Source organism: Cetorhinus maximus, chromosome 17, assembly GCF_964194155.1.
Source record: "Cetorhinus maximus chromosome 17, sCetMax3.hap1.1, whole genome shotgun sequence".
Classification (NCBI taxonomy): Eukaryota; Metazoa; Chordata; class Chondrichthyes; order Lamniformes; family Cetorhinidae; genus Cetorhinus; species Cetorhinus maximus.
In genome coordinates this window covers 66,303,759-66,328,415 of record NC_135895.1, presented here as the reverse complement: position 1 = coordinate 66,328,415, position 24,657 = coordinate 66,303,759, and the positions used below count along the sequence as shown (strand labels likewise).

Here is a 24,657-nt window from a genome sequence, read left to right as displayed (position 1 = left end):
CCTAAGAGACAAAGGAAAAGAAGATCTAGATCTACACTAGGGGATCATTAAAGAACACAGTAAAAATGGAGCTATCAACTGATGCATAGCAGCTAATGTAATCACATAGGGTGAGCTAACAAATCTGTAGTTAGGCACCGCGACACTAGAGGGACTGTAAAGTGAGACATGTGCCAGCTGACCAGGTCTGTACTGTCAGTCTTGTATTGGTTTCTGATCAGTGACAATAGATATGTGAGCAAGATCATTGAATGATTGCAGGCTATTCTAAGTGGTTAAGATGAGATCTGCAGCGATGATTTTGCGCCCCTTACTCGGTGTAACCATTGAGTTTCTCCTGCAACTGTTAGCATTTCATAAGTGCTTGGTTATACTCATAGTAAGATCAAAGATCGCTGGGATATAGTGCTAGTGATGATGGCAAAATGGTCAGTATGGCCGTCATTGTTGAACAAAAATGGACATCAACTTCTGGAGTCTTCAGGTAAACATGGAAATCCAGAAGTTGTCAGTAATTTTATGATTCCCTGCAGGGTGCCCATGAAATCTAGTTTTATCTTTGTAAAATATCATTCTCCATTATGATTAAAAAAAACTAAACATTAAGATAATTATTTTAAAAACAGTTTATGACATTTCAGCTTCTACAGTATATGTCCCAAACATTTATTTTACTTTCTGTAAAAATTTTCATGAAAAGTGAAAAATTCAATGCATTTTACATTCTGCTTTGCTGTCTGTGAGAATACTTCAATATAATTGGCAGCTCACCCTGCTTGATAACATCACCATTACTGGATGTCTGGTGATCTCCTTGATTTGGTGCCAGATTCAAATTGATTCAAATTAACATTCAGAGAGGGGAAATCGCTGCCACAGAGATCTTTATGAGTAGCTTTTTTCACTGTCAGTGGTGTGGGCTCTTGCTTCGGCACTGATTGTGAAATCCAGGCCATTATTTTTTCAGATAATATAAGTAATTTGTATTTCTCAAAAATAATGATTCAGAAGATCACCTATTAATATGTGCAAGTCTTTCATGTTTTTAATGCTAACTCAGACTCCTTGGCTCCTTTCAGCGTTGCTGAGTTGGGGTTTACATTCCTCTGATCTTCATTGTCCCAGCTGGTCTTCAGAAAGGCACTTCAGCAATTTTATTTCAGAAAGAAATTTCCCCAGCTAAGTGTTGGTGTGAGAATTGGTGGGTGACTTTTGCCATTTTAAGGGGAGAGAGTTTGTTTCAAGAGGGTAGACTCTACTTGTTTGGTTTCATCAGTGAGGGGATTTTTTTTATTAATCTAGTAATAAATCATCAGGAGCAGAATGGCAGACGGGAATTTCAATTGTAAGGAAGAATTAATAGAAATATGGCTCGTGGAGAGGAAAATGGAAACAGCAGCATGACTGACACAAAAAAAGTTAAATGAAGTTCTCATGTGGGATTTTGTGCTAATAAACCAAACACAGAAAGAAATAAAACTTAAACAATCACAGAACAGCTTTTTGCTAATCACATGAGATCAAGTGACCAAGGGGGGAAAATACCTTATTTGGTAATCCGACAAGATCATCCAAAAGTGATGCAAAAAAGTAACCCAAAAAATTAAAAAACTAGAATATGCTATTCTGATCTCTTTTAACCCCTGGCGATTCTGTCAAGTGTCCTCGCCTGAACCCCACATAACATGTACTTTTCGACAGAAATCACTGGATAGCCACAGAGAGTGGGGGCCTTGACTAATTTTTCTCCTTATCCCAGGGGCACTAAAGGTACTTTCTAGCACCCCTTTCACAATCTTTAGTTGATATGGTCTAAATCAACACAGACTCCCGACTGAACCTGAAACCTTTGGAGAGTGTGAGATTCAATATCGTGTAGGGTAAGTCATTAACTCGCCCTGAAATATAACAATCTCAATGTTGTTTCATTGTAAATATAGAGGTTATAAAATTACAGAAAGTATTACAATTCAGTTTCAATTTGAGAGTTTAGATATTTCTTCACTAGGGGTCACTGTTTAATTTCACACACTGAACTGTTCGAACTTGACTTTGCACACAGGAAACTCTCCATAAATTGATGTTGTAAATTACTGGGTGCTGTCTGATACAGATAAACATGTGCGTCATTCTTTATGAGCCTCTAGACTGGAGGCTTAGGAAAGACTGGAAATAGCACAGTGCTTTTTATTACATCACCTACAAAGCAAAAGGGCTGCAATTCACAAACATTACGGTGTGTGTGAAGCAGTTGGGAAGTCATGTGTGATGGAATCACATGCCCTACAAATAAAAGTCTCTCCCTTTCACCATAAGACCATAAGACATAGGTGCAGAAGTAGGCCATTCGGCCTATAGAGTCTGCTCGGCCATTCAATGAGATCATGGCTATCTGATAATCCTCAGTTCCACTTTCCTGCCTTTTCATCATAACCCTTGATTCCCCTACTGATTAAAAATCTGTCTATCTCAGCCTTGAATATACTTAACGACCCAGCCCTTACAGCCCTCTGTGGTAAAGAATTCCACAGATTCACTACCCTTTGAGAGAAGAAATTCCTCCTCAACTCTGTCTTAAATGGGTAACTCCTTACCCTGAGATTAGGCTTTCTGGTCCTAGATTCTCCCACAAGGGGAAACAACCTCTCAGCATCTACCCTGTCAAGCCCCCTAAGAATCTTACATGTTTCAATAAGGCTGCCCCTCATTCTTCTAAACTCCAATGAGTACAGGCCCAGCCTACTCAACCTCTCCTCATAAGAAAATCCCTCCATATCCTGGAACACTTAAAAACAACTAAATGTGTCAAGTCAACCGGCTGATATTTATAGTCATAAGTATCCAGTTCTACTTTTAAAAATGGGAAACTAAAGAAAGGGCTTCCACACCTGACCCCACCTGGGTCTACAAAATGATTCCAAGGAGACCATGACCATTAGTTTCCTATCTGTCATCAAATCTCAAGATATTTTTCCTAACCAGCAATTTACTGTCGGTTGCTTTACGGGCTTTTTGCGTTTAAGGACAGTGGTGAGACTCAGAACTCGCCATTATTGTGGAGTACATTGGACAGCAACATCCCATGCCCACACACATGCAGTTATACAGAATTCTGAAAGTTGCTGTTCGAGTTGTTCCACTTCTCCACAAGCTTCACTATAATGGTACCTCACTGAGAGACTCAGCATTCAAACACATGAAGGGAGCAAAGTTGCATTACTGACCCACTTAGGTATTCACTGAGCACAACAGAGAAAGTTAGAGCTGCTACATTCAGGTGCAAATGTATTTTTAACAACATGTTAAATCTAAATTGCTACCAAAAGACCTCTTTCGCTCTGAAAATTTAATTTTATATTATATAATTATTTATATAATTCTTTCAGAATTGAATTATTGGTGAAGCTTTTTTTAAAGTTATTTTTATTGTTTTCTTTGCCTCTTTCATCTCCTTGTTAATTCCATATTTCTTTCCCTCATTTTATTTCACGTTCCATGCATAGCTTTACATCAAATTAAATATTTTAATTTATACTTCCTGGTTTAGACTCTCAGGGCAGAATTTTAAGTTTTTAATCTGCTCGCAGCAAGGGAAGCTGACAGAGGAGTAGAGGCCCGAAGGCTGTGGGTTGTGTTTTGCGTGGCACTTTAACTCAGCTTTAGTGTTAGCATCCTGTTTCCAGTTTTCCTGACCCATTAGAGTAGGCGGCTGTGGTCACAACCGGCACCTTATGTGCAATCTTTTGTTTCAAAAAAGTTGGCTCTGTTGGGACTGCAAATAGAAAGTGTGTAGTGACAAAAGCTCTTCAAATAAAGAATTTTAAACCACCAGGCAAAGGGAACTAAATATAATCAAGGGCCAGGAGATTCCTTGCATAGTTTAAAATCTTAAAACCACGGGACAAAAGTTCCCTTTAGCTTCTTCCCTGCTCAGGTCTCCCCTGGTGGCACAATAGGACATTCCAGTCAATAGCTGGGCCAAACAAGCCAGGGAGGGTCCCTGTTTCAATTTTTAGGTTGTTGAATTTAGTTAATTATTTTTTCTTTCCCCTCCCGCATTTATCTTTTTCCTCCTTCAGCATTAAATAGTCACAGTTTAGCAACATGTGGCCTACGCCAACTCCCTCTCATTAGCCAGGACGACACACCATTTTCCTTATTTTAGTTCAACAAGAATCATTGATAGCATTTTATGACAATATACCATGGCCTGAATCTTCTGGTCGGCGTGCGGGAGTGGGCCCTGCTCGCCAACGTGTAAAATGATGGCGCGGTGACGTCGGGCATGTGTCCTGACGTCACCCCGCGTCATTCCGATCTTCAGTTCAGCAGGCGCACACTGCAGTCGACTGCACACCCGCCGAACTGGCAACGGCCTATTAAGGCTATTATTAAACTAACTGAGCTGATTGCCTGGGCTGTCCGTCCAACCTTAAGGTTGGCGGCAGGCGAAGAGCCCGGGAGGCCTTCGCATTTCTCATGAAACCTCATCCACGGGCGGGATGAGGTTTCATGAAGGCTTTATAAATTAAATAGAAATTTTTATTAAAATACATAAACATGTCACTGACACTGTCACATGAGGGGACATGTCTGAGTAATTTTTTAAATCCTTTTTTTCCATTTTTCATATTGAAATTAATCTCCCTGAGGCAGCTCTGTGCCTCAGGGAGATTTCTGCGCTCTTTTGTGTGCATGTGCAAAAGAGCACAGGCCCTGACTCTCCCTCCTCCCCCCACCCGCACAGGGAGTGCTGAGCGCTTCCGGGCGTGTGTCATGCTGGGTGGCCTTAATGGGCCCGCCCATATAAAATGGCGATATGCAGCCGATCGCGGGCGGCAATCGACTGTGCGCCCGCCCACACCGGCTCCCGCCCAGCCCGCATGATGGGGAGAAAACTCCCCACCATGAGGGGGGCCGGTTAACTTAGATGTCTAGTGTGTGATTCAGAATAACGCCAACAGCGTGAGTTCGATTCCCGTTCCAGCTGAGGTAGACTTGGGACCTGACTCCTCATCCTGCCCCTGACAGTGAAAGGCAATGGCAAACCGCCACTGACAAAAACTGTCAAGGAAACAGCTCAGGATGAAGCATCAACAGACAATTAGCCAAGGACCTGTCCTTAGGCAGAGCACACACGGATGAATTTGTGAACAAGGAATGGAGTTTAAAATAAGCTCAAACTAGTCCTCATTATAATAAAGCTACCCCAATGGAAACATCTGCAAAATCTTACTGACTTCTCCCCACATCAGAATTTGTGTAAATATCACAATATCTAGTGAAACTGCAGAGGCTTAATTGTTTTTTTCCCTAACTTAACTGGTATAATATTATTGCAATATGAAAAGCGAAGAACCCCAATATTTCCTTATTATTAATATTAAGCAGTAATATAATTAATATAATAGCATAATGCATCAATCAACACATTCAATTTTAGTTAAAAAAATAGAAATGTGATACCGAAATGTTGAAGGCGATTAAATTGAAAACTTGGGCGTATTTCCACATTTGGAGCGGAGCCCCACAGAGAAAAGTCTGAATAAGTGTACAATAGCACAATTTTAAGGCTTGATCTTAATGATTGAAGAACATATAGGGGTACAATACCTAACTCTTCCTCCATGGTGGTGGAGCCTTGATTGTTGGAACTGGTAACTCCAAGTACTCGGTTGAATAATATGGAAAAAGCACTGCCCCAAACGCCTAACAATACAAGAGGGAAAAACGGTGAAAATGAAAATGAGAAAAAAGTTTCTCATACAGTGAGTGGTTAAGGTCTGGAATGTACTGCTTGAGAGTGTGGTGGAGGCAAATTCAATCAAGGCGTTCAAAAGGTAATTAGCCTGTTATTCGAGGGGAACAGTATACAGGGACAAGGTGGGAGAATGGCACTAAGTAAACTGCTCATTCGGAGAGCCAATGCAGACATGATGGGCTGAATGGCCTCCTTCTGCACTGTAACAATTCTATGATTCTGTGAATATGTAGAGGCACTAGGGCCTGTTCCATGCCAGGAGCCAAAGCAGGCTATTTGACTTAATCACATGTCATACATACAGTTAGATATAGTCAGATGAAGGGATCCTTTTGGTCTTACCTTTCTAAAATACAAATCTGACTGTTATCCCAGCACAGCTAGTAATTGTTCATCAACAAGGGCATTGTCTTTTGCTCACCCAATTAAGTTATCTAATGGAATAAATCTGTGTGGTTAGATGTGAAATAGAATGGATATACTTTTTAATCAGTGTTGTTTGGCTGTCAACTAGCTGTATTGATTCCAGGAATTTTATTTCAGTAATAAATGTTTCAGATTCATGGGGATGGAAGGGAAAAGGGAGGGAATTGCTCATCCTTCCCTTTTAATGGCACAGGTTAAGCAATAATGCAGTATCAATAAATCATTAGTTAAATGTAAATATTACTAATCCTAGTCTTCTCTGGCTGGTGGGGGCTACTACCATATTGTCTTGGGATAATTTATATCAAAAGTATTACCTTCAGGTTAAATTCAGCTCATAAGGAACTAAAACTACCACAGCAGCCAGATATTTGGAAGGGGGGAGATGTGTAGTAGACAGATCAGTTTGCAGAATGTTGTCATTTTGAACTTAATCAATAAAGGTCAGTTGACTTCAATGGAAATGAGAATGGGGAGGGGTACATAATGGGTCGCTGAATTGATACTGCCCATTTTACACTCAGTCAAAATTGCCAACATTTTGTGAAGATGGTCCCATTCATTTTAAGAATAGCAGAGCATAGTTTCCAATAACCTACACTCAAGGGCAGAGGGATTTTAATTGCCAGTTCAACTGGCCAATCCCAGATCAGCTACTAATTTTCTGTGGAAGATGAGGTGGTCAGTCAGGGTGATCCACTGAGAGAAAGGTGAGCAAGTTTACTGTAAGACCAGTGCCTACCAAGCGAATCCAAGTCTTGTTGTTATTTGGATAAACCATTACAACAACAGCATGCACTTATACAATTCCTTTAACATAGAATTACACAGAATGTTACAGTACAGAACAAAATAGCATTTAGTGCTATAGGTCGATGCTGATATTTATATTCTTTACGACCTTCCTCCCAACTTACTCCTCACCCAACCCAAAAGCAGGCTACATTTGTGATGGAGAGGATATGAAGTTGGAAGTTCAGTTCAAAGTCAAATATGATGCCATAATGGTGAACAGTCTAGTTGAACCTGAAACAGTGGCTAGGGAGGAGAATGGAATCAGTGACAAGGGCATAGGGTTTGTGATGGGTGCTGAGAACCATTGGGAAATTTCCCAAAGTTGAACAGCAGGAAATTGTGATTCATCCATGACTGGATGTTAGTCAGAGGCTATGGAGGGATCGAAGCAAGTGAAAAACGTGGACTCATTTAAAAAGATTGCTTTTTAATCTGATTAATAAATTTGGAAATTTTAAAAACTGGTCTATCCAGGCCAACACTGATTAGTAACAACTCTCTTTGTCTGTTTAATCTAAAGAGAAATTGACTCAGAACGATCACTTTTACTATGAGTTCCTTGATGAAAAATACCCATTAAGAAATGAAGTGGATTCTCTTCATATTTCTTCACCACTGTTCCCATGAAGAACTTGCTGCCAAAGATGGAAGGATGCATGAATGTTCCGTATTTTGCCATTCCAATCTCATATGGACTGAACTCCACCCAGTCTGTGAATTAAAGGAATAAATAAATGAAGGGAGAGTCAGTGTGAATGATTGTCAGTCTGTTCAAGACATTATCACTGATTCATAAATTCTAAGCACTCCTTTTAGAGTCAACGTTATACACCAATGTAACTACAAATCTTTCACTTCAGCATGGGAGAATATGTTTGATGTCAGGGTGCACTATCTTTGTGGCCATGCAGGCATGTTAATGGAGACCTAGGGCCACATGTAAAATTGAAAACCATGTTCCTATTAATTTGTGTGCGTCTTTAGTAGTTGATGCTAACCAATCGCAAATTCCGATTTTGGATTTATCCTTCAAAAGAGCCCCTTTCAAAACCTGCAGCTGCATAAAATCAAATTAACAAATCAGAAATCAAAGCACAAACACTGGAATTGCTCCAGCTTCAGCAGCTGGATTCTCGGGCATTGAGGGTTAAGCGGCCCACAGGCTGCAGTATTTGTTTTATAGTGAGAGTCTTGCATCTCTAATATGATGTTTATATTATGTCAAACAAAATTCCTCCATCTTTCAATTGGTTTGCACCCAGATTACAGAAGTATTTGGACCCAAATGCTGTGGTTTGACGTATATTAAATATATATATTTTACTGCAGGCAGAATTTAACAGGCAGTGGGTTTCCTGCCTCACCACCTGAAAAGTAGGTGGTGAATGTATCCCCGCTGATGCTAGCTGCCCCTCAGCTATTTAACCCTCCAAGGTGCATTAATTAGCTGGAGGTGAGCCGTCTGCCCCTCACTCAGGAAGTCCGGCCTCAGAGAGCTGTTGGCCAATATGATTGTTTGGCAGTTCTGTAGTTCCAGCAGCGCCACTGGAAGCAGGGCAGATGGGAGTGGGGGTGTTGACAGAGAGGCCAAGGTGGGAGGGAGCATCTGGGGTGAGGGGAGTGAGGGTGCCTCCAATCAGGAAAAAGGGTCAGTGAGGAAGGCACGCCACCCACTTTCTCTACCAAGTGCCGGGCAGGGAGCGGTCCTTAATTGGCCACAAGGAACCTGGCCCACCCCCCCCTGTAAAACTGAGAATAGGTTGGGGCTGGGTAATTTTACAAGCACCCCTGCCTGGGCACCGGATGGGGCCCATTAAATTCTGCCTTACATTTCATTCAGACAGAAGCCTGAGGTCTATTGGCAAACTGGCAATTGCAGCATACTGTTTGCCCAATAGAATCAGGTCTCCTGGTTCACAATGATTTAATAAATTATGACATTTGTACCCAAATAGTTCCATAATCTGGGTGCAAACTAATTATGTGGCTTAAAAGATGTTGGGATTTTGAGAGTTACTCATATAATTCCAATAGTCATAAGTCTCCTTGATGTGTTACATCCATCCATTAAACCATCCATCTGAAAGAACCCCTGACCACAAGCCCCTGACTCTCAAATGTGGCCATCCTTCAAATGAGCATCTTCGGGGTGACAGCAGGGACGGTGACTCAACACTGTGGCCAAATTTTCAGGCCTAGAAGGAAACAGAGTCATTTCTCTGATCTTTTAGATACAACTTCTTGAATTTTAAAACAATTACACCCACTGAAACGTATTTTCTCATTCTTTTAATGGATTTTTATAAGTATCTGTCACTTTAAAATTGAAAAGCTTCCTAAACAGGTTGATGCGCATAATTGATGCTGAAGTGAGTTAACATATTAAGACTCAAAGGAGAAACAGGGCTGTGAGAATTCAGTGTTTCCTTGTTTGTGCTGATTTATGCCCATTTTTGTCATTTTAAGACTGGTGTATTCTAATGCAATTGGAAGGAGACTTGGATGTAACTTGGTGTTGGAAAAATGAATGCAAAATTGGGTGTGTTGTCAGGGTTGCATCCAAGGAAGAAGCTCCTGAACTATATTTTTATTCGATAGGATTTGGGAATGTTATTTTGCCAGTTTGGGGAATACATTCGTGGCTCTCTCTATTTTTCCACGGACCCAAACTAATGATCTTTTCTTTAGCCAGAAAAAGTAGATAAATAGAAAAGATCAACACAGAAGAAAAAAATGAGGATTAGTAATAAAATTAAATAACACACTGAACACCCCAAATGACAAAGCACAGATTGGAACATACGCTGATAAACAAGCCTGGGAATGAAAAGCAACACCTTCTTGATTCTGGAATGTAACTCTGCATGGACTTCCTAACTCTAATTGTAAGAATAACTCAACTACAATGGTTGATAAGAAGAAAGAAGGACTTGCCTGCAAACATGAGCTCAGACACATCAGGTTTTACGTGGAGACAGGTGAACAAGGGCATGGGGCAATGACCTTCATCTATTTTGTCCTTCATCTCACTCATCTTGAAGTTCATTCTCTGCAATACAGCAAACCATAGAATGCATTAAAAAAAAACATTTGTTGCAATCAAACGCTTTTCACAATTAAAAATGGATTCCTCTTGACCAATGGTTTGAATATCATATTCCCCACTTCAAACCCAATCAACTGAACAGTGCATTAAGTTCTGGTGTTTCATCAATTAGGTTTCTTCTCCTAAATCTAACTTTCTGTCCTTCACTTAGTTTCTTTCACTTTCAGACTCAGTCAGAGTTTATTTTCCTGGCAATTTATCTCTCATTGGCCAGCACGCAGGATGTGCCTTCAGCTCCTGCATTTTCCGCCCTACTGCTAAGATCACATGGGGTGAGTGACAAACAAAACATATGAGTAAATAATAGCTATTTCAGTCTTGGAGACAGTGTAGAGAAGAGCCACAATCCTATTCCTGGTGTCAAAGGTCTGAGTTATTTGATACATTTGGGTTTTTCTCACTGTTGAGCTGTCTGTCGATTGTTACTATTTTGACTCGAGCATGTAGAATGACTACTTGGGTGAAGCGCTGGATGGTACGCAAGGAATTGTTGCTGAGTGAGAGTCTTCAGGGAAGAATAGGAAAAAATGAGAAAATAAAATGAATCTGTCTTCTGCCTGTACATATTGCTGAATAACAGACATATAACAACATATTGAATGCATCTACTGGACTTTAAACAGCACCTTGCTGTGAAACAGGATGTTGTACTTCAATTGCGTACTTCCTGGATAAATATTTTAATTTACTGAGATATATGCTTATAAACTTCCAGATATCTTTGCACTTTGGTTGGGGGAGGGAACAAATTCACTTTACAATTTGACTGCAAAACAGAGCAGTAACACAACAATTTATTTACTGGACCAGAGGTGCTCAAGTTGTCTTTACAACCTGCTTAACTGTGTGCCACGTTCCCATTAATTGGTACATGTCTCAGGTTACTGGTACTAACAAATCTTTGTACTTTGATTAGGGGTTAATTTGGTTTCGCGACAAAAATCCTTTCTAAACTCCAGCTGCACAAATTTCAAGCGGACAAATCGGTGAGCCAGAAATATAAATGCAAATAGAAGTTGACTGCCCTGGGGATTTGTGGACAAGGCTACTACGGCTCAGGGCCACAAGCGTTCCATGGACCTTAGCTTGAATTAGACCATGAGCCAGTACACCAGGGGTACTTCGTGCATTGAGCCCAGACCAACTTACCCTACTGGCAACACTAAAGCACAAACAATATCATCCTTCTAAACTAACCAACCAAGTTAAGCAACTTTAAATTGGAAGATACCTTTTAAATGTATATAAGATAGCAAACAGTACAGAAAAGGTAAATCACCAAAAATTAAGGCACAATAGCAAGACAGGGGAACTAACAGTTCAAACTAGTGAAGTTGAGTGTGTAACTTTAAGGCAGATACATGGCACTATTTAGAGAAGAGCAGGGACTTCTCTCAGTCTGTTAGTCAAAATTCTTACATTACAACAATAACAACATTTCAAAAATACTTCATAGAAAAGTTCCCGAGCGCATGAAAGGCACAATATAAATGCAAGCCTTTCTTCCCTTCCTTTAACCAATACCGCCAAGATAGATTAATTGGTTGTTCATCTCATTTGCTGTTAGTGGGATCTCACTGTGCTCAAATTGGCAGATGTATTTACCTGCATAACAATGGTGACTACAGTCGATTGACTGCAAACACTTCAGGATATTGTTGGAATGTCAAGTTTCATCAGGCATACAGGCTACTGACACTTTGTCAGTGCTCAGAGAGAAGGCAATATGGGAACTGTAACCCCCCCACCCAGTATCAATGGTCTTGTTTGGGGCAGTCTGAGGCTCTGCTCCTACAAGGCCAGACTGAAACTCCAGGCCAGGTTGAGACTTGCTACATAGGTCTTAAACTAATTTGTGAATGGATGCTGCCCTCACCACATTCCACCGACCCCAGCCCCCTCCCACCCCGGCCGGCTAATTTCCATACTTTTACAAAGCTTCATTCCTTCGCATCCAATGCTATTAGGAAATTCTTCTCCTGACTGTATGAATCCACACTGCTAACGGTTCCAACATTCATACTAGGTTCCTATCCTGACTCTGTAACCCTCCCTCTACCAACCACTACTATCAGGCTGATCCAATGACTGACTCATTCCCACATAAATCATGCCTCTGATTGGCTATTGTGCACCATTTAGACAAAGGTAAGGCCAGGGTCATGAACTCAGCACAGAGAAGACCTGCAGGTCTAAACTCACAACTTATTGCAACATGGGGTAATGCATCACTCCCTTTACAGGAGCTCTTTGTGTAAACTTTGCTGGTGTGACATGGTGTAAATAGCTCAGCTGAATGACTTTCATCATAAGTGCAATCAATAAGGAATGAAAATGAACCTCAGTTCCTGTAACAAGGCCAGTACGTGAGCAAGAGCTGAGCTCTTAATTCTAAGCTGACATGGTGTTAGTTTCTGCCAGGGAAAGAAATTCCAGCCATCAGTTGGCAGTGCCCTGATTTCAAATATGAATTCAGCTGAAGGGGAGGCCCCAATGTGAATGGATCAGGCCTGGCTCTGGCTCAATGGGCTGACAGAGCAGGGATGTCAGTGAAGCAGACCACCCTATGAGGTTGCAAGCTTCTGTTTATCGATGAGGTCTTCTCTAAGGAATGCTTCTGCAGTATAATACCACATAGGTTAAGCTGCTGGTTATGATAAGTTACAGACTGCATGCAATAATAAAAACACCAGGCTCAATTTATCTTTGGTCTCTTGGGTTGCTCAGAGCTACGCACGTATTTAAAAATTACACACCTTCAGTCATTACAATCGTTAAGAACATAAGAAATAGGAGGAGTAGGCCATTCAGCCCCTCAAGCCTGCCCCACCATTCAATAAGATCATGGCTGATCTACCCCAAGCCTCAGCTCCTCTTTCGTGCCAGCTCCTCATAGCCCTCAACTCCCCGATATTTCAAAAATCTATCTGCCTCCTCTTTAAATACTTTCAATGACCTAACCTCCACAACTCTCTGGGGTGGAGAATTCCAGACATTCACTACCCTCTGAGAGAAGAAATTCCTTCACATCTCAGTTTTAAATGAGCGTCCCCTTATTCTGTAACTCTGTCCCCCAGTTTGAGATGCCCCCATTAGTGGAAACATCCTCTCAACATCTACCCTGTCAAGCCCCCTCAGAATCTTGTATGTTTCAATAAGATCACCCCTCATTCTTCTAAAGCCCTGTTCTTGATAAGTCAACCCCTTCATCCCAGGGATCGGCCCAATCTCTTTTGAACTGCCTCAATGCCAGTATATCCTTTCTTAAATACAGGGACCAAAACTACTGTACACAGTACTCCAGGTGCAGCCTCACCAATATCCTGTACAGTTGTAACAAGACTTCCCTACTTTTAAACTCCAACCCCCTAGCAATACAGGCCAAAATTCCATTTGCCTTCTTAATTACTTGTTGCACCTGCATGCTAATTTTTTGTGTTTCATGCACAAGAACACCCAGATCCCTCTGTGCTGCACTTTTTTGGAGTCTCTCTTCATTTAAATAGTAGTCTGCCTTTTGATTTTTCCTACCAAAGTGCATGACATCACACTTTCCTACATTAAACTCCATCTGCCAAGTTTTTGCCCACTCACTCAAACTGTCCATATCCCCTTGCAGATTCCTTATGTCCTCATCACAACATGCCCTTCCACCTATTTTTGTATTGTCAGCAAATCTGAATACATTACACTCTGCCCCCTCCTCCAAGTTATTAACATAAAGTAAATAATTGAGGCCCGAGGATTGATCCTTGTGGCACTCCACTAGTTACATCTTTCCAACCTGAAAAGGACCTATTAATTCTGATTCCCTGCCTTCTGTGTGTTAACCAAGCCTCAATCCATGCTAATAGATTACCCCCAATACCGTGAGCTTCTATCTTGTGCAATAACCTTTTATGTGACACCTTATCGAATGCCTTCTGGAAATCCAAATACACTACATCTACCGGTTCCCCTTTATCAACTCTGCTTGTTATATCCTCAAAGAACTCTAGCAAATTTGTCAAGCATGATTTCCCTTTCATAAAACCATGTTGACTCTGTTTGATTGCATTAAGCTTTTCCAAATGCCCTGCTATTTCTTCCATAATAATGGACTCTAGCATTTTCCCAAAAGACAGATGCTAGGCTGACTGGCCTATAGTTTCCTGCTTTTTGTCTCCCTCCCTTCTTGAACAGGGGCATCACATTAGCAGTTTTCCAAACCGCTGGGACCATCCTGGAATATTTTGACCGATGTCTCCATTATCTCTGCAGCCACTGCCTTTAAAACCCTTGGTTGCAGGCCATCAGGTCCTGGTGACTTGTCTGCCTTTAGTCTCATTAGTTTGTCAAATAATTTGTCCCTCGTGATAGAGACTGTTACAAGATCTTTCCTCCCATTAGCTCCTTGCTTATCTGATGTCTTTGGAATGTTTATAGTGTCCTCCACCATGAAGACTGGTGCAAAATATTGATTTAAATGATGTGCCATTTCCCTGTTCCCCGTTATCAAGTCTGCAGTTGCATCCTCCAAGGGTCCTACACTCACTTTAGCTACTCTCATTATTTTTATACACCTGTAGAAGCTCTTGCTGTTTGTTTTTATATTTCTTGCCAAGTTACTTTCAAAATCAATTTTCTCCCTCTTTATTAGCTTTTTAGTCATCCATTGCTGGTTCCTAAAAAATTCCCAATCCTCTGGCCTACCACTAGTTTTCATAGCTTTGAATGCCTTAGTTTTTGATTGGATACTCACCTTGACCACCTTTGTTAACCACGGGTGGTTCATCCTTCTCATCTAGTCCTTCTTTTTGACCGGGATAAATTTTTACTGAGCTTTATGAAATAACTGTTTAAATGTCTGCCACTGCTCATCCACTGACCTTCCCCTTAGTCTATTTTCCCAGCCCACTTTAGACAACTCTTTCTTTAGGCCTCTGTAATTGCTCTTATTTAAGTTGAGAACACAGGTTTGAGACCCGAGTTGCTCGCCCTCAAACCGAATTTGTAATTCTACCATGTTGTGATCGCTACCCCCTAGAGGATCCTTAACTATGAGATCTCTTATTAATCCTGCCTCATTACACATTATTAGATCTAAAATAGCCTGTTCCTGGGTAGGTTCTACAACGTACTGCTCTAAGAAACAACCCCTGATGCACTCTACAAATTCGTCTTCCATATTAACCCTACCAATCTGATTTGTCCAGTCAATATGCAGATTAAAATCACCCATGACAATTGTAGCGCCCTTCTTACACACCTCCATTATTTCCCTGTTTATACTTTGTCCTACAGTAAGGCAACTTTTCGGGGGCCTAAAGATGACTCCCACCCGTGACTTCTTCCCCTTGCTATTCCTTACTTCTACCCAAACTGATTCCACATCACGATCTATGGCACCTCTATCACTACCCATCACCACACTGATACCTTCCTTTATTAACAAAGCTACCCCACATCCTTTTCCTTTTTGCCTATTTTTCCGAAATATTGAATACCCTTGAATAATGAGTTCCCAGTCTTGGTCACCCTGCAACCACGTCTCTGTAATATCTATCAAGTCATATCCGTTTATTTCTTTTGTGCCGTCAACTCATCTATCTTGTTACAAATGCTGCATGCATTCAGATAAACAGCCTTAGGCTTTGACTTTTTATCATTATTACTCATTCTGGTTCTAAAGTCTGCTGCACCCTTCTGCTTATATTTTCTGCCCCTTCCTGTCACACTTTGATTATCATTCACCTCTTCACAACCCTGCACCTCTGCTCATTTCTCTCTCATTTCTTTTTGATTATTTAAACTTCCCTTCAATTGAACCCTCCACCCCACTAATTAGTTTAAAGTCCTATCTACAACCTGAGTTAAATGATTTGCCAGGACACTGGCCCCAGCATGGTTCAAATGAAGCCAGTCCCAACGAAACAGCTCTCTCCTTCCCCAGTATTGGTGCCAGTGCGCTGTGAATCGGAACCCATTTCTCCCACACCAATCTTTGAGCCACGCATTTACCTCTCTAATCTTATTTACCCTATGCCAATTTGCACGTGACTCAGGTAGTAATCCGGAGATTATGGTTCTGCTTTTTAATTTAGCCCCAAGCTCATACTCCCTCAGCAGAACCTCTTTTCTATTCTTACCTATGTCGTTGGTACCAACGTGGACCATGACAACTGGATCCTTCCCCTCCCACTCCAAGTTCCTCTCCAGCCCAGAAGAGATGTCCTTAACCTTGGCACCAGGTGGGCAACATGGCCTTCGGGACTCTCTGTGTTTGCTGTAGAGAACAGTATCCATTCCCCTAACTATGCTATCCCCTATTACTACTACATTTCTCTTTTCTCCCCCCACTTGAATGGTGCTCTGTACCACGGTGCTGTGGTCAGTTCGCTCACCCTCCCTGCAGTCTGTGCCCTCGTCCACACCGGAAGCAAGTACCTCATACCTACTGGTCAAGGCACCGGCTGAGGCTCTACGAAAGCTAAATTCTGGATCCCCATATCTGCCTCACTCACAGTCACACTCTTCTGTCCCTGACCATGGACCAAATTTGATGTAATTAATCTAACTGGTGTGACTGTCTCCTAAAACACAGTGCTCAGATAACTCTCCCCCTCCCTGATGTGTTGCAGTGTCCACAGTTTGGACTCCGGCTCATCAACTCTGAGCCAAAGTTCCTCGAGCAGTCAAGACTTGCTGCAAATGTGGTCACTATGGATCGCACCGACGTCCACCAGCTCCCACATACTACAGCTGCAACACATCGCCTGCCCAGCCATCTCTATTCTATTTAATTAATTAATTTGGATGTTAAGTATTTTAAAAGTGAAATTCTTAACTGTACTCTTCAACTGTAAATAACATCTCCTCATTTAAACCACTTGGCCAATCAAAAGAGACACGGAAGAGATACCCCAGTACCACGGAAGAGATACCACACTCCCCTCATCTCAGGAACTCAGTTCTTTTTCTGTGTTCGGAGCAAGGCTGTAATGAGATCTGGAGCTGAGTAGCCCTGGCAGAACCCAAACTGAGCATTGGTGAACAGGTTGTTGCTTGATAACACTCCAACCACACCTTCATCATTTTGCTGAAGATAAAGAGTAAACTGATTATCTTGTAATTGACTGGATTGGATTTGTCCTGCTTTTTGTGGGCTGGACATACCTGGGAAATTTTTCGCATAGCTGTGTAGATACCAGTGTTGTAAATGTACCGGAACAGTTTGGCTTGGGTCGTGGCAGATTCTGGAGCACAAGCCTTCAGTACTACAGCCAGGATGCTGTCAGGATAAAAGTCCATGTCCAGCACTCTATGTCCAAATGCAGCAAGACCTGGACAATATCCAGACTTGGGCTGACGAGTGGCAAGTAACATTCGCCAAGTAACAAGTACCAGGCAATGACCATCTCCAACAAGAGAGAATCTAACCATCACCCCTTGACATTCAATGGCATTACCATCACTGAATCCCACACTATCAACATCCTGGGGGATACCATTGACTAGAAACTGAAATGGACTAGCCAGATAAATACTGTGGCTGCAAGAGCAGGTCAAAGGCTAGAAATCCTGTGACAAGTAACTCACCTCCTAACTCCCTAAAGCCTGTCCACCATCTACAAGGCACAAGTCAGGAGTGTGATGGAATACTCCCCACTTTCCTGGATACTGCAGCTCCAACAACTCTCAAGAAGCTTGACATCATCCAGGTCAAAGCGGCCCATTTGATTGGCACCCCATCCATAAACATTCACTCCCTCCACCACTGATGCACAGTAGCAGCAGTGTGTACCACCTACAAGGTGCACTGCAGCAACTCACCAAGGCTCCTTCGACAGCACCTTCCAAGCCCATGACTACTGCCATCTAGAAGGACGAGGGCAGCAGGCACATGGGAACACACCACCTGGAAATTCCCCTCCCAGCCACTCACCATCCTGACTTGGAAATATCTCGCCATTCTTTCACTGTCACTGGGTCAAAATCCTGGATCTCCCTCCCTAACGGCACTGGGTGTACCTACACCCCATGGACTGCAGGGGTTCAAGAAGGCAGCTCACCACCAACTTCTTAAGGACAATTAGGGATGGGAAATAAATGCTGGCCCAGCCAGTGAAGCCCACATCCCATGAATTAATTTTTTAAAAGCCTTTGCTGTGTCCAAGCCTTGGGTCATTTCTTGATATCGCACGGAGTGAATCAAATTTTCTGAAGACTGGAATCTATGACGGTGGGGACCTCAGGAGGACGTCAAGATGGATTATCCACTTTGCACATCTGCCTAAAGATGGCTACAAATGCTTAAGCCTCGTTTTTTTGCACTGATGTGCTTATAAAGATCTCACATAATTCAGCTATTTCATTGCACATGTTTTCTAGCAAGGGAAATTAAAAGCAGGCTAAACACCTGGTATGAATATTTTGAATTGGGTGAGAAAGTGGTGGTGACACAGTTGGGCAATCTCCCTTCCAGAGTCACCTCATCTTAGATTCATTTATCAAACCCAGCAATGCTGACTTTAAGGGCCAGTTCCCTTGTAATTAATTTACAATGTAAAGTTCTCAGCAAGCAGTAGATTTACAGAAATATATAAAATCCTTCTCACTCAGCATATGTGGGTGTGCAGACTTGTCTTACAGTGCCTTATAGATGTGATAACACAAATATTTATCAATTAATTCTTAATGTTTTAATACATAAAGCATAGTTTTAATAAATAGAGAATACAGTCAGTAACTTTGGACATGAGATTTATTCCAGTTTTGGGAAAGACCTTAGAATTGGGATTTTCTTCAGCAGAATAAACTCATGCATTCTGTTAGTGCCCACCCTTCTATCCAGGTCTGTTAAAACATCAGTGTGCAGACTAAATTAAACAGCTCTGTTCCTGCTGAAGCTTCAGTTTCACTCTAGAAAAACCACTGCAATCAGTAAAATGCATCAGGGCTACGTGGCTTGATAATCCAAAATAGGAAATATTCTCAACTTACATTTCGAATCAGTGTTTCGCCAATGAGCATCCCAAACACATCAGTAAAGGTAACAGGCTGCCCTGAACTTTTCTTCTTCCAGAGTGCTTCAATGTAACTTCTGACCTTCTGTGGGGTCAGCAGGAACATCGGACTGTAGCTGACATTTTCCATCAGCTCCTTGTTGATTTCACCAGGTCCTTTTGTTGGAAAGTCGGGATGAGAATACAATGTTGACATGTACCTGATTGAGAAAGGGAGATAAGTAAACAAAGGAATAACACACTAGCCTTTCAATGCTTCCAAGTTCCCTCCCTTTCACCACCGGCACTATGCATAGTGGCAGCCACCTCTCTGTTCCCATCCAACCCAAAGCAATCAAATAGAAATAGATCCCCAATACTTCCTTCATAAATATCCAGCCTAATGTGGCAGAATGTCCGGGTCCTTGGAGCTCTGGATCTTGGAGCAAATCTAAGAGATTTTCTGGCCAATCAGTTGTAATGATGTGATTGGACTTCTTAACAAAACCAAAAGTGTAAGGAAGCAGAACTAAGAAAGCGAAAGTATCAAAACCAGTGTAATGTTCTGGGTTTCCAGTTACATCTACGCTAACATGACTTATGAAAAATACTTCCTTTGAGCAGTGGGCACATGGGACATGAATCACCGAAGGTGAGTACAGCAGCAGCAGTTTGGAAATCTTTGCCGTACTATTTTATACAGATCTATAAAATCACCTCTGAGGTGCTTCTGTTCTAGGCCGAAACCTTGCACTTTGAGAACCATAGCAGTGCTTGTGTGGGTCTTCCAAAATATAAAAGTGCTTATGGACACCAGAATGTCTCCGACTCAATCCCTGGATCCATGGGTTCAGCATCTTTTTAATATTTTGCCCAGAAGCCATTCTTCATGCATGACTCTATATGGTGAGTGTTAATAGGCTTCTTGGCTGCGATGCTCATCACAACTGACTCCAATAGTGAACATATGAATGTTTCCAGCAGAGATGACAGGATTGCAATTAGGAGGGATGGTCTTAGCTTATTTATATTAAGGCTAACAGTACTGTCTTCCATCAATGATCCTGCTGAGATCAGCTAAAGCAGCACTGAGAAGAGATCAAACCTATGGTCTCTGATCTGCACAGCTTAAAATCAGACTTCATGCTGCATCTATCTCTCAGCCACAGGGAAGGGCTTGAAATTTCTAATAGTTCACACAATACAACTTTATTCATGAGATAATGTCTGAGAAAGATCTCTCAATGTGGAACTTACCAAGTGGAACCAGAAAGTCCTGCGACATAGGTTGCACAGTCAAAAACTCCACACTCCATCAATGCCTTCATAACACCAGAAAACCCTACCATCGCTCTAAAGCCTCCTCCAGAACCCAGAATTGCTATTGTTGGCACCTGAAACATAACCAAGACAATTCACACTCCAGCGGCTGTACTGGGTATAATTCTAGATGGGTATCTTACAAAACTGAACCTACTTTAACTATGTAATGAACCCATTGTACATCAGTAACTAGCTGGGTTTTATTCGGTGATTGAATACTGTTATTCCACTTCTGATTTATTGTTCAATTTTGTGATATTTATACATGGATATTTGAATAATGGGATAGATTTTGAACTAGATCTAGCAACTCAAGACTGGGCATCCATGAGGCGCAGTGAGCCATCAGCAGCAGCAGAATTGTACTCGAACACAATCTGTAACCTCATGGCCCAGCATATCCTCCACTCTAATATTACCATCAAGCCAAGGGATCAACACTGGTTCAATGAAGAGTGCAGGAGGGCAGGCCAAGAGCAGCAATTGGCATACCTAAAAATGAGGTGCCAACCTGGTGAAGTTACAACACAGGACTACTTGCGTGCCAAACATAAGCAGCAAGTGATAGACAGGGCTAAGCGATCCCACAACCAACGGATCAGATATAAGCTCTGCAGTCCTGCCACATCCAGTCGTGAAAGGTCGTGGACAATTAAACAACTCACTGGAGAAGGCGGCTCCACAAATATCTCCATTCTCAATGATAGAGGTGCCCAGCACATCAGTGCAAAAGATGAGGCTGAAGCGTTTGCTACAATCTTCAGCCAGAAGTGCCAAGTGGATGATCCCTCTCAGCCACCTCCAAGGTCCCCAGCATCACAGATGCCAGTCTTCAGCCAATTCGATTCACTCCACGTGATATCAAGAAACAGCTGCAAAGGCTATGGGCCCTGACAATTTTCTGGCAATAGTACTGAAGACTTGTGCTCTGGAACTTGCCACGCTCCTAGCCAAGATGTTCCAGTACAGGTACAACACTGGCCTCTACCTGGCTATGTAGAAAATTGCCCAGGCAAGACCTGTACACAAAAGGCAGTACAAATCCAACCAGGCCAATTACCGCCCCATCAGTCTATTCTCGATCATCAGTAATGGAAGGGGACATCACCAGTGCTATCAAGCGACACTTGCTTTGCAATAACCTGCTCACTGACACCCAGTTTGGGTTCCGCCAGGGCCACTCAGCTCCTGACCTCATTACAGCCTTGGTTCAAATATGGACAAAAGAGCTAAACTCCTGAAGTGAGGTGAGAGTGACTGCCCTTGACATCAAGCCAGCATTTGACAGAGTGTGGAATCAAGGAGACCTAGCAAAACTAGAGTTAATGGGAATCAGGGGGCAAGTTCTCCACTGGTTGGAGTCATACCTAGCACAATGGAAGATGGTTGTGGTTGTTGGAGGTCAGTCATCTCAGCTCCAGGACATCACTGTAGGAGTTCCTCAGGGTAGTGTCCTTGGCTCAACCATCTTCTGCTGCCTCATCAATGACCTTCCTTCCATCATAAAGTCAATAGTGGGGATGTTTGCTGATGTTCACAATGTTCAGCACCATTTGTGACTCCTCAGATACTGAAGCAGTCCATGTCCAAATGCAGCAAGACCTGGACAATATCCAGGCTTGGGCTGACAATTGGCAAGTAACATTCGCGCCACACATGTATCAGGCAATGACCATCTCCAACAAGAGGTAATCCAACCATCACCCCTTGATGTTCAATGGCATTACCATCACTGAATCGCCCACTATCGACATCCTAGGGGTTACCATTGACCAGAAACAGAACTGGACCAGCCATATAAATACTGTGGCTACAAGAGCAGGTCAGAGGCTAGGAATCATGCGACAAGGAATTCACCTCGACTCCCCAAAGCCTTTCCACCATCTACAAGGCGCAAGTCAGGAGTATGATGGAATACTCCCCATTTGCGTGGATGAGTACAGCTCCCACAACACAAGGAGCTTGTCACTGTCCAAGACAAAGCAGCCTGCTTCATTGGCACCACATCCACAATCATTCACTCCCTCCAACACCAACACACAGTAGCAGCAGTGCATACCATCTACAAGATGCACTGCAGGAATTCACCAAGGCTCCTTAGACAGCATCTTCCAAACCCATGACTACTACCATGTAGAAGGACACGGGCAGCAGACATTTGGGAACACCACCACCTGGAAGTAGCCCTTCAAGTCACTTGCCATCCTGAGTTGGAAAGATATCGCCGTTCCTTCACTGTCGCTGGGTCAAAATCCTGGAACTCCCTTCCTAACAGCACTGTGGGTATACCTACACCTCATGGACTGCAGCGGCTCAAGAAGGCAGCTCACTACCACCTTCTCAAGGGCAACTAGGGATGGGCAATAAATGCTGGCCCAGCCAGCATTTCCCATCCTGTGAATGAATAAAAAAAAGCAAAGCTGCTGGGGGAAACAATTCAGCTAAAGCCTTGTATCTCAGGTCTGTGAGAGTTAAAGTATAGCATTAAGTGTCAGCCATGTCCTAGAGATAAACTCTCACCTTGGCATGGGAAGGTCATAAGTTCAAATTCCATTTCACAGAGTTGGGCGTGTAACCCTGGCTGACATGTCAGTACAGTACTGAAGGCGTACTGTACTTTTGAAGGTGTTGTCCTTAGGATGAGACCCTTTCTGCCCTCCTGGATGGATGTAAAAGATCCAAAGGTACTATTCAAAGAAGTGCGCATGAGTTTATCCATTGTCATGACGAATATTTATCTCTCAAGCAAGCAGAATCAGATAATTTAGTCATTTATTTCATTGCTGTTTGTGAGAGTTTGCTGCATGGACTTCTATGTAACAGGAAGATGGTGGCATAGTGGTAATGTCACTGGACTGTTAATCTAGTGGCCCTGGACTAATGCTCCGGGGTTATGGGTTCAAATCCCACCATGACAGCAGGCGGAATTTAAATTCAGTTAATAAATCTGGAATCGAAAGCTAGTCTCAGTACCTGTGACCATGAAACTATCATTGATTGTTGTAAAAACCCATCTGGTTCACTAAGGCCTTTACCTGGTTTGATCTACATGTGACTCCAGGTCCACAGTGATGCAGTTGACTCTAAACTGCTCTCTGAAATGGCCTAGCAAGCCACTCAGTTCAAGGGCAATTAGGGATGGGCAACAAATGCTGGCCTTGCCAGCGACACCCACATCCCATGAAACAATAAAGGAAAGAAATGATAAATCGGCACTTCAGAATAGTGGCTATTTGTGAAATTTCAAAGGCTTTCAACTGAAATTATTTACTTTTTCTGTGAAAGAAAATAACCATAAATGTGTTTTTCAAACATTCCAACAATGACTAGACTTTAAAAGTGCCAATTAAATACTTTTAAAGGATCTGAGACCATTAAAAAGGCTTTTTATAAAAACAGTCTTTCGTTTAAGAATCCTCACTGACGAGAAACCTGGGATAGGATGCTGGTGATAATCTCCACACAACATGAAGCCCACATGGAATACAGATCTGTACAGATTAGAAAATTTAGCAATCCCATCAGCAATATGATAACCCCAGCCCTATTCTCCATAACGAATGTCAATTCTCAGCCTTAGTAAGACGAATCCTCCAGTAATAAACAGACTTTACCTCCCGTATTGATTGTGGAGCATTCATGGCATTATTTGGACCCAAGAGCTTCTTAATTCCTATCATGGCTACTTCTCTTCTCTTCTGCCTGAACAATTTCTCCTCATCACACAGTGCCATACTGAATCTCAGATCAGCTGAAGAACTGGAAGGAAAATGGAGCGATTGCAATGAAATATGATTACAAAAATTGCAACAGAGGATTGAGTGTGTGGCAGTACAATCTTTTAGATATGAACAAGGGAGAAGCTCAAATGGTTTAAGTAACCTTTGGACCCTCGAGTTATATTACACCCTAATCTACAGGGGTCTATTTTCCTCTGACAGTAACCACATTAGTGCATTTTCATAAAATTCTTTTGTGAGAAGAAATTGAGTCCCAGGTAGTTGTTAAAAATGCTGATGGGTCTAAACATTCTAAAGATACAGCAACCTCTGGTACATGGTGTCAGGTTACTCAATGATAAAGGCCCAGCTACAGCAACAATGAAACACCCATCTTTGAAACCACAGGTTAGTGGGGAAGGTTGGGGGGAAATCCCTTAATGGAAAAGAATAGGATAAGGTTTTTAAAAAATCAACAAGGTGATTGAAATGAAATGAGTTATCAAAGATTGTGAAAAGAAACAGGATGTATTCCACAGACAC

At 42.1% G+C, this 24,657-nt stretch overlaps 1 protein-coding gene across 4 annotated transcripts in view; it reads right to left on the bottom strand.

Annotated features, from left to right (window-relative positions):
* Positions 1–24,657, bottom strand: part of LOC144692469 (cytosolic phospholipase A2-like) — a 173,599-nt gene that overhangs the window by 33,139 nt on the left and 115,803 nt on the right. For all 4 annotated transcript variants that reach the window (XM_078561374.1, XM_078561373.1, XM_078561375.1 and 1 more), the window contains 6 exons: positions 24,010–24,154; positions 20,330–20,466; positions 19,071–19,293; positions 9,917–10,031; positions 7,556–7,693; positions 5,614–5,709 (listed from right to left, as the gene is read on the bottom strand). In XM_078561374.1, the coding sequence (XP_078417500.1) occupies positions 5,614–5,709; positions 7,556–7,693; positions 9,917–10,031; positions 19,071–19,293; positions 20,330–20,466; positions 24,010–24,154 (854 nt within the window). The remainder of the gene's footprint in view (positions 1–5,613; positions 5,710–7,555; positions 7,694–9,916; positions 10,032–19,070; positions 19,294–20,329; positions 20,467–24,009; positions 24,155–24,657) is intronic.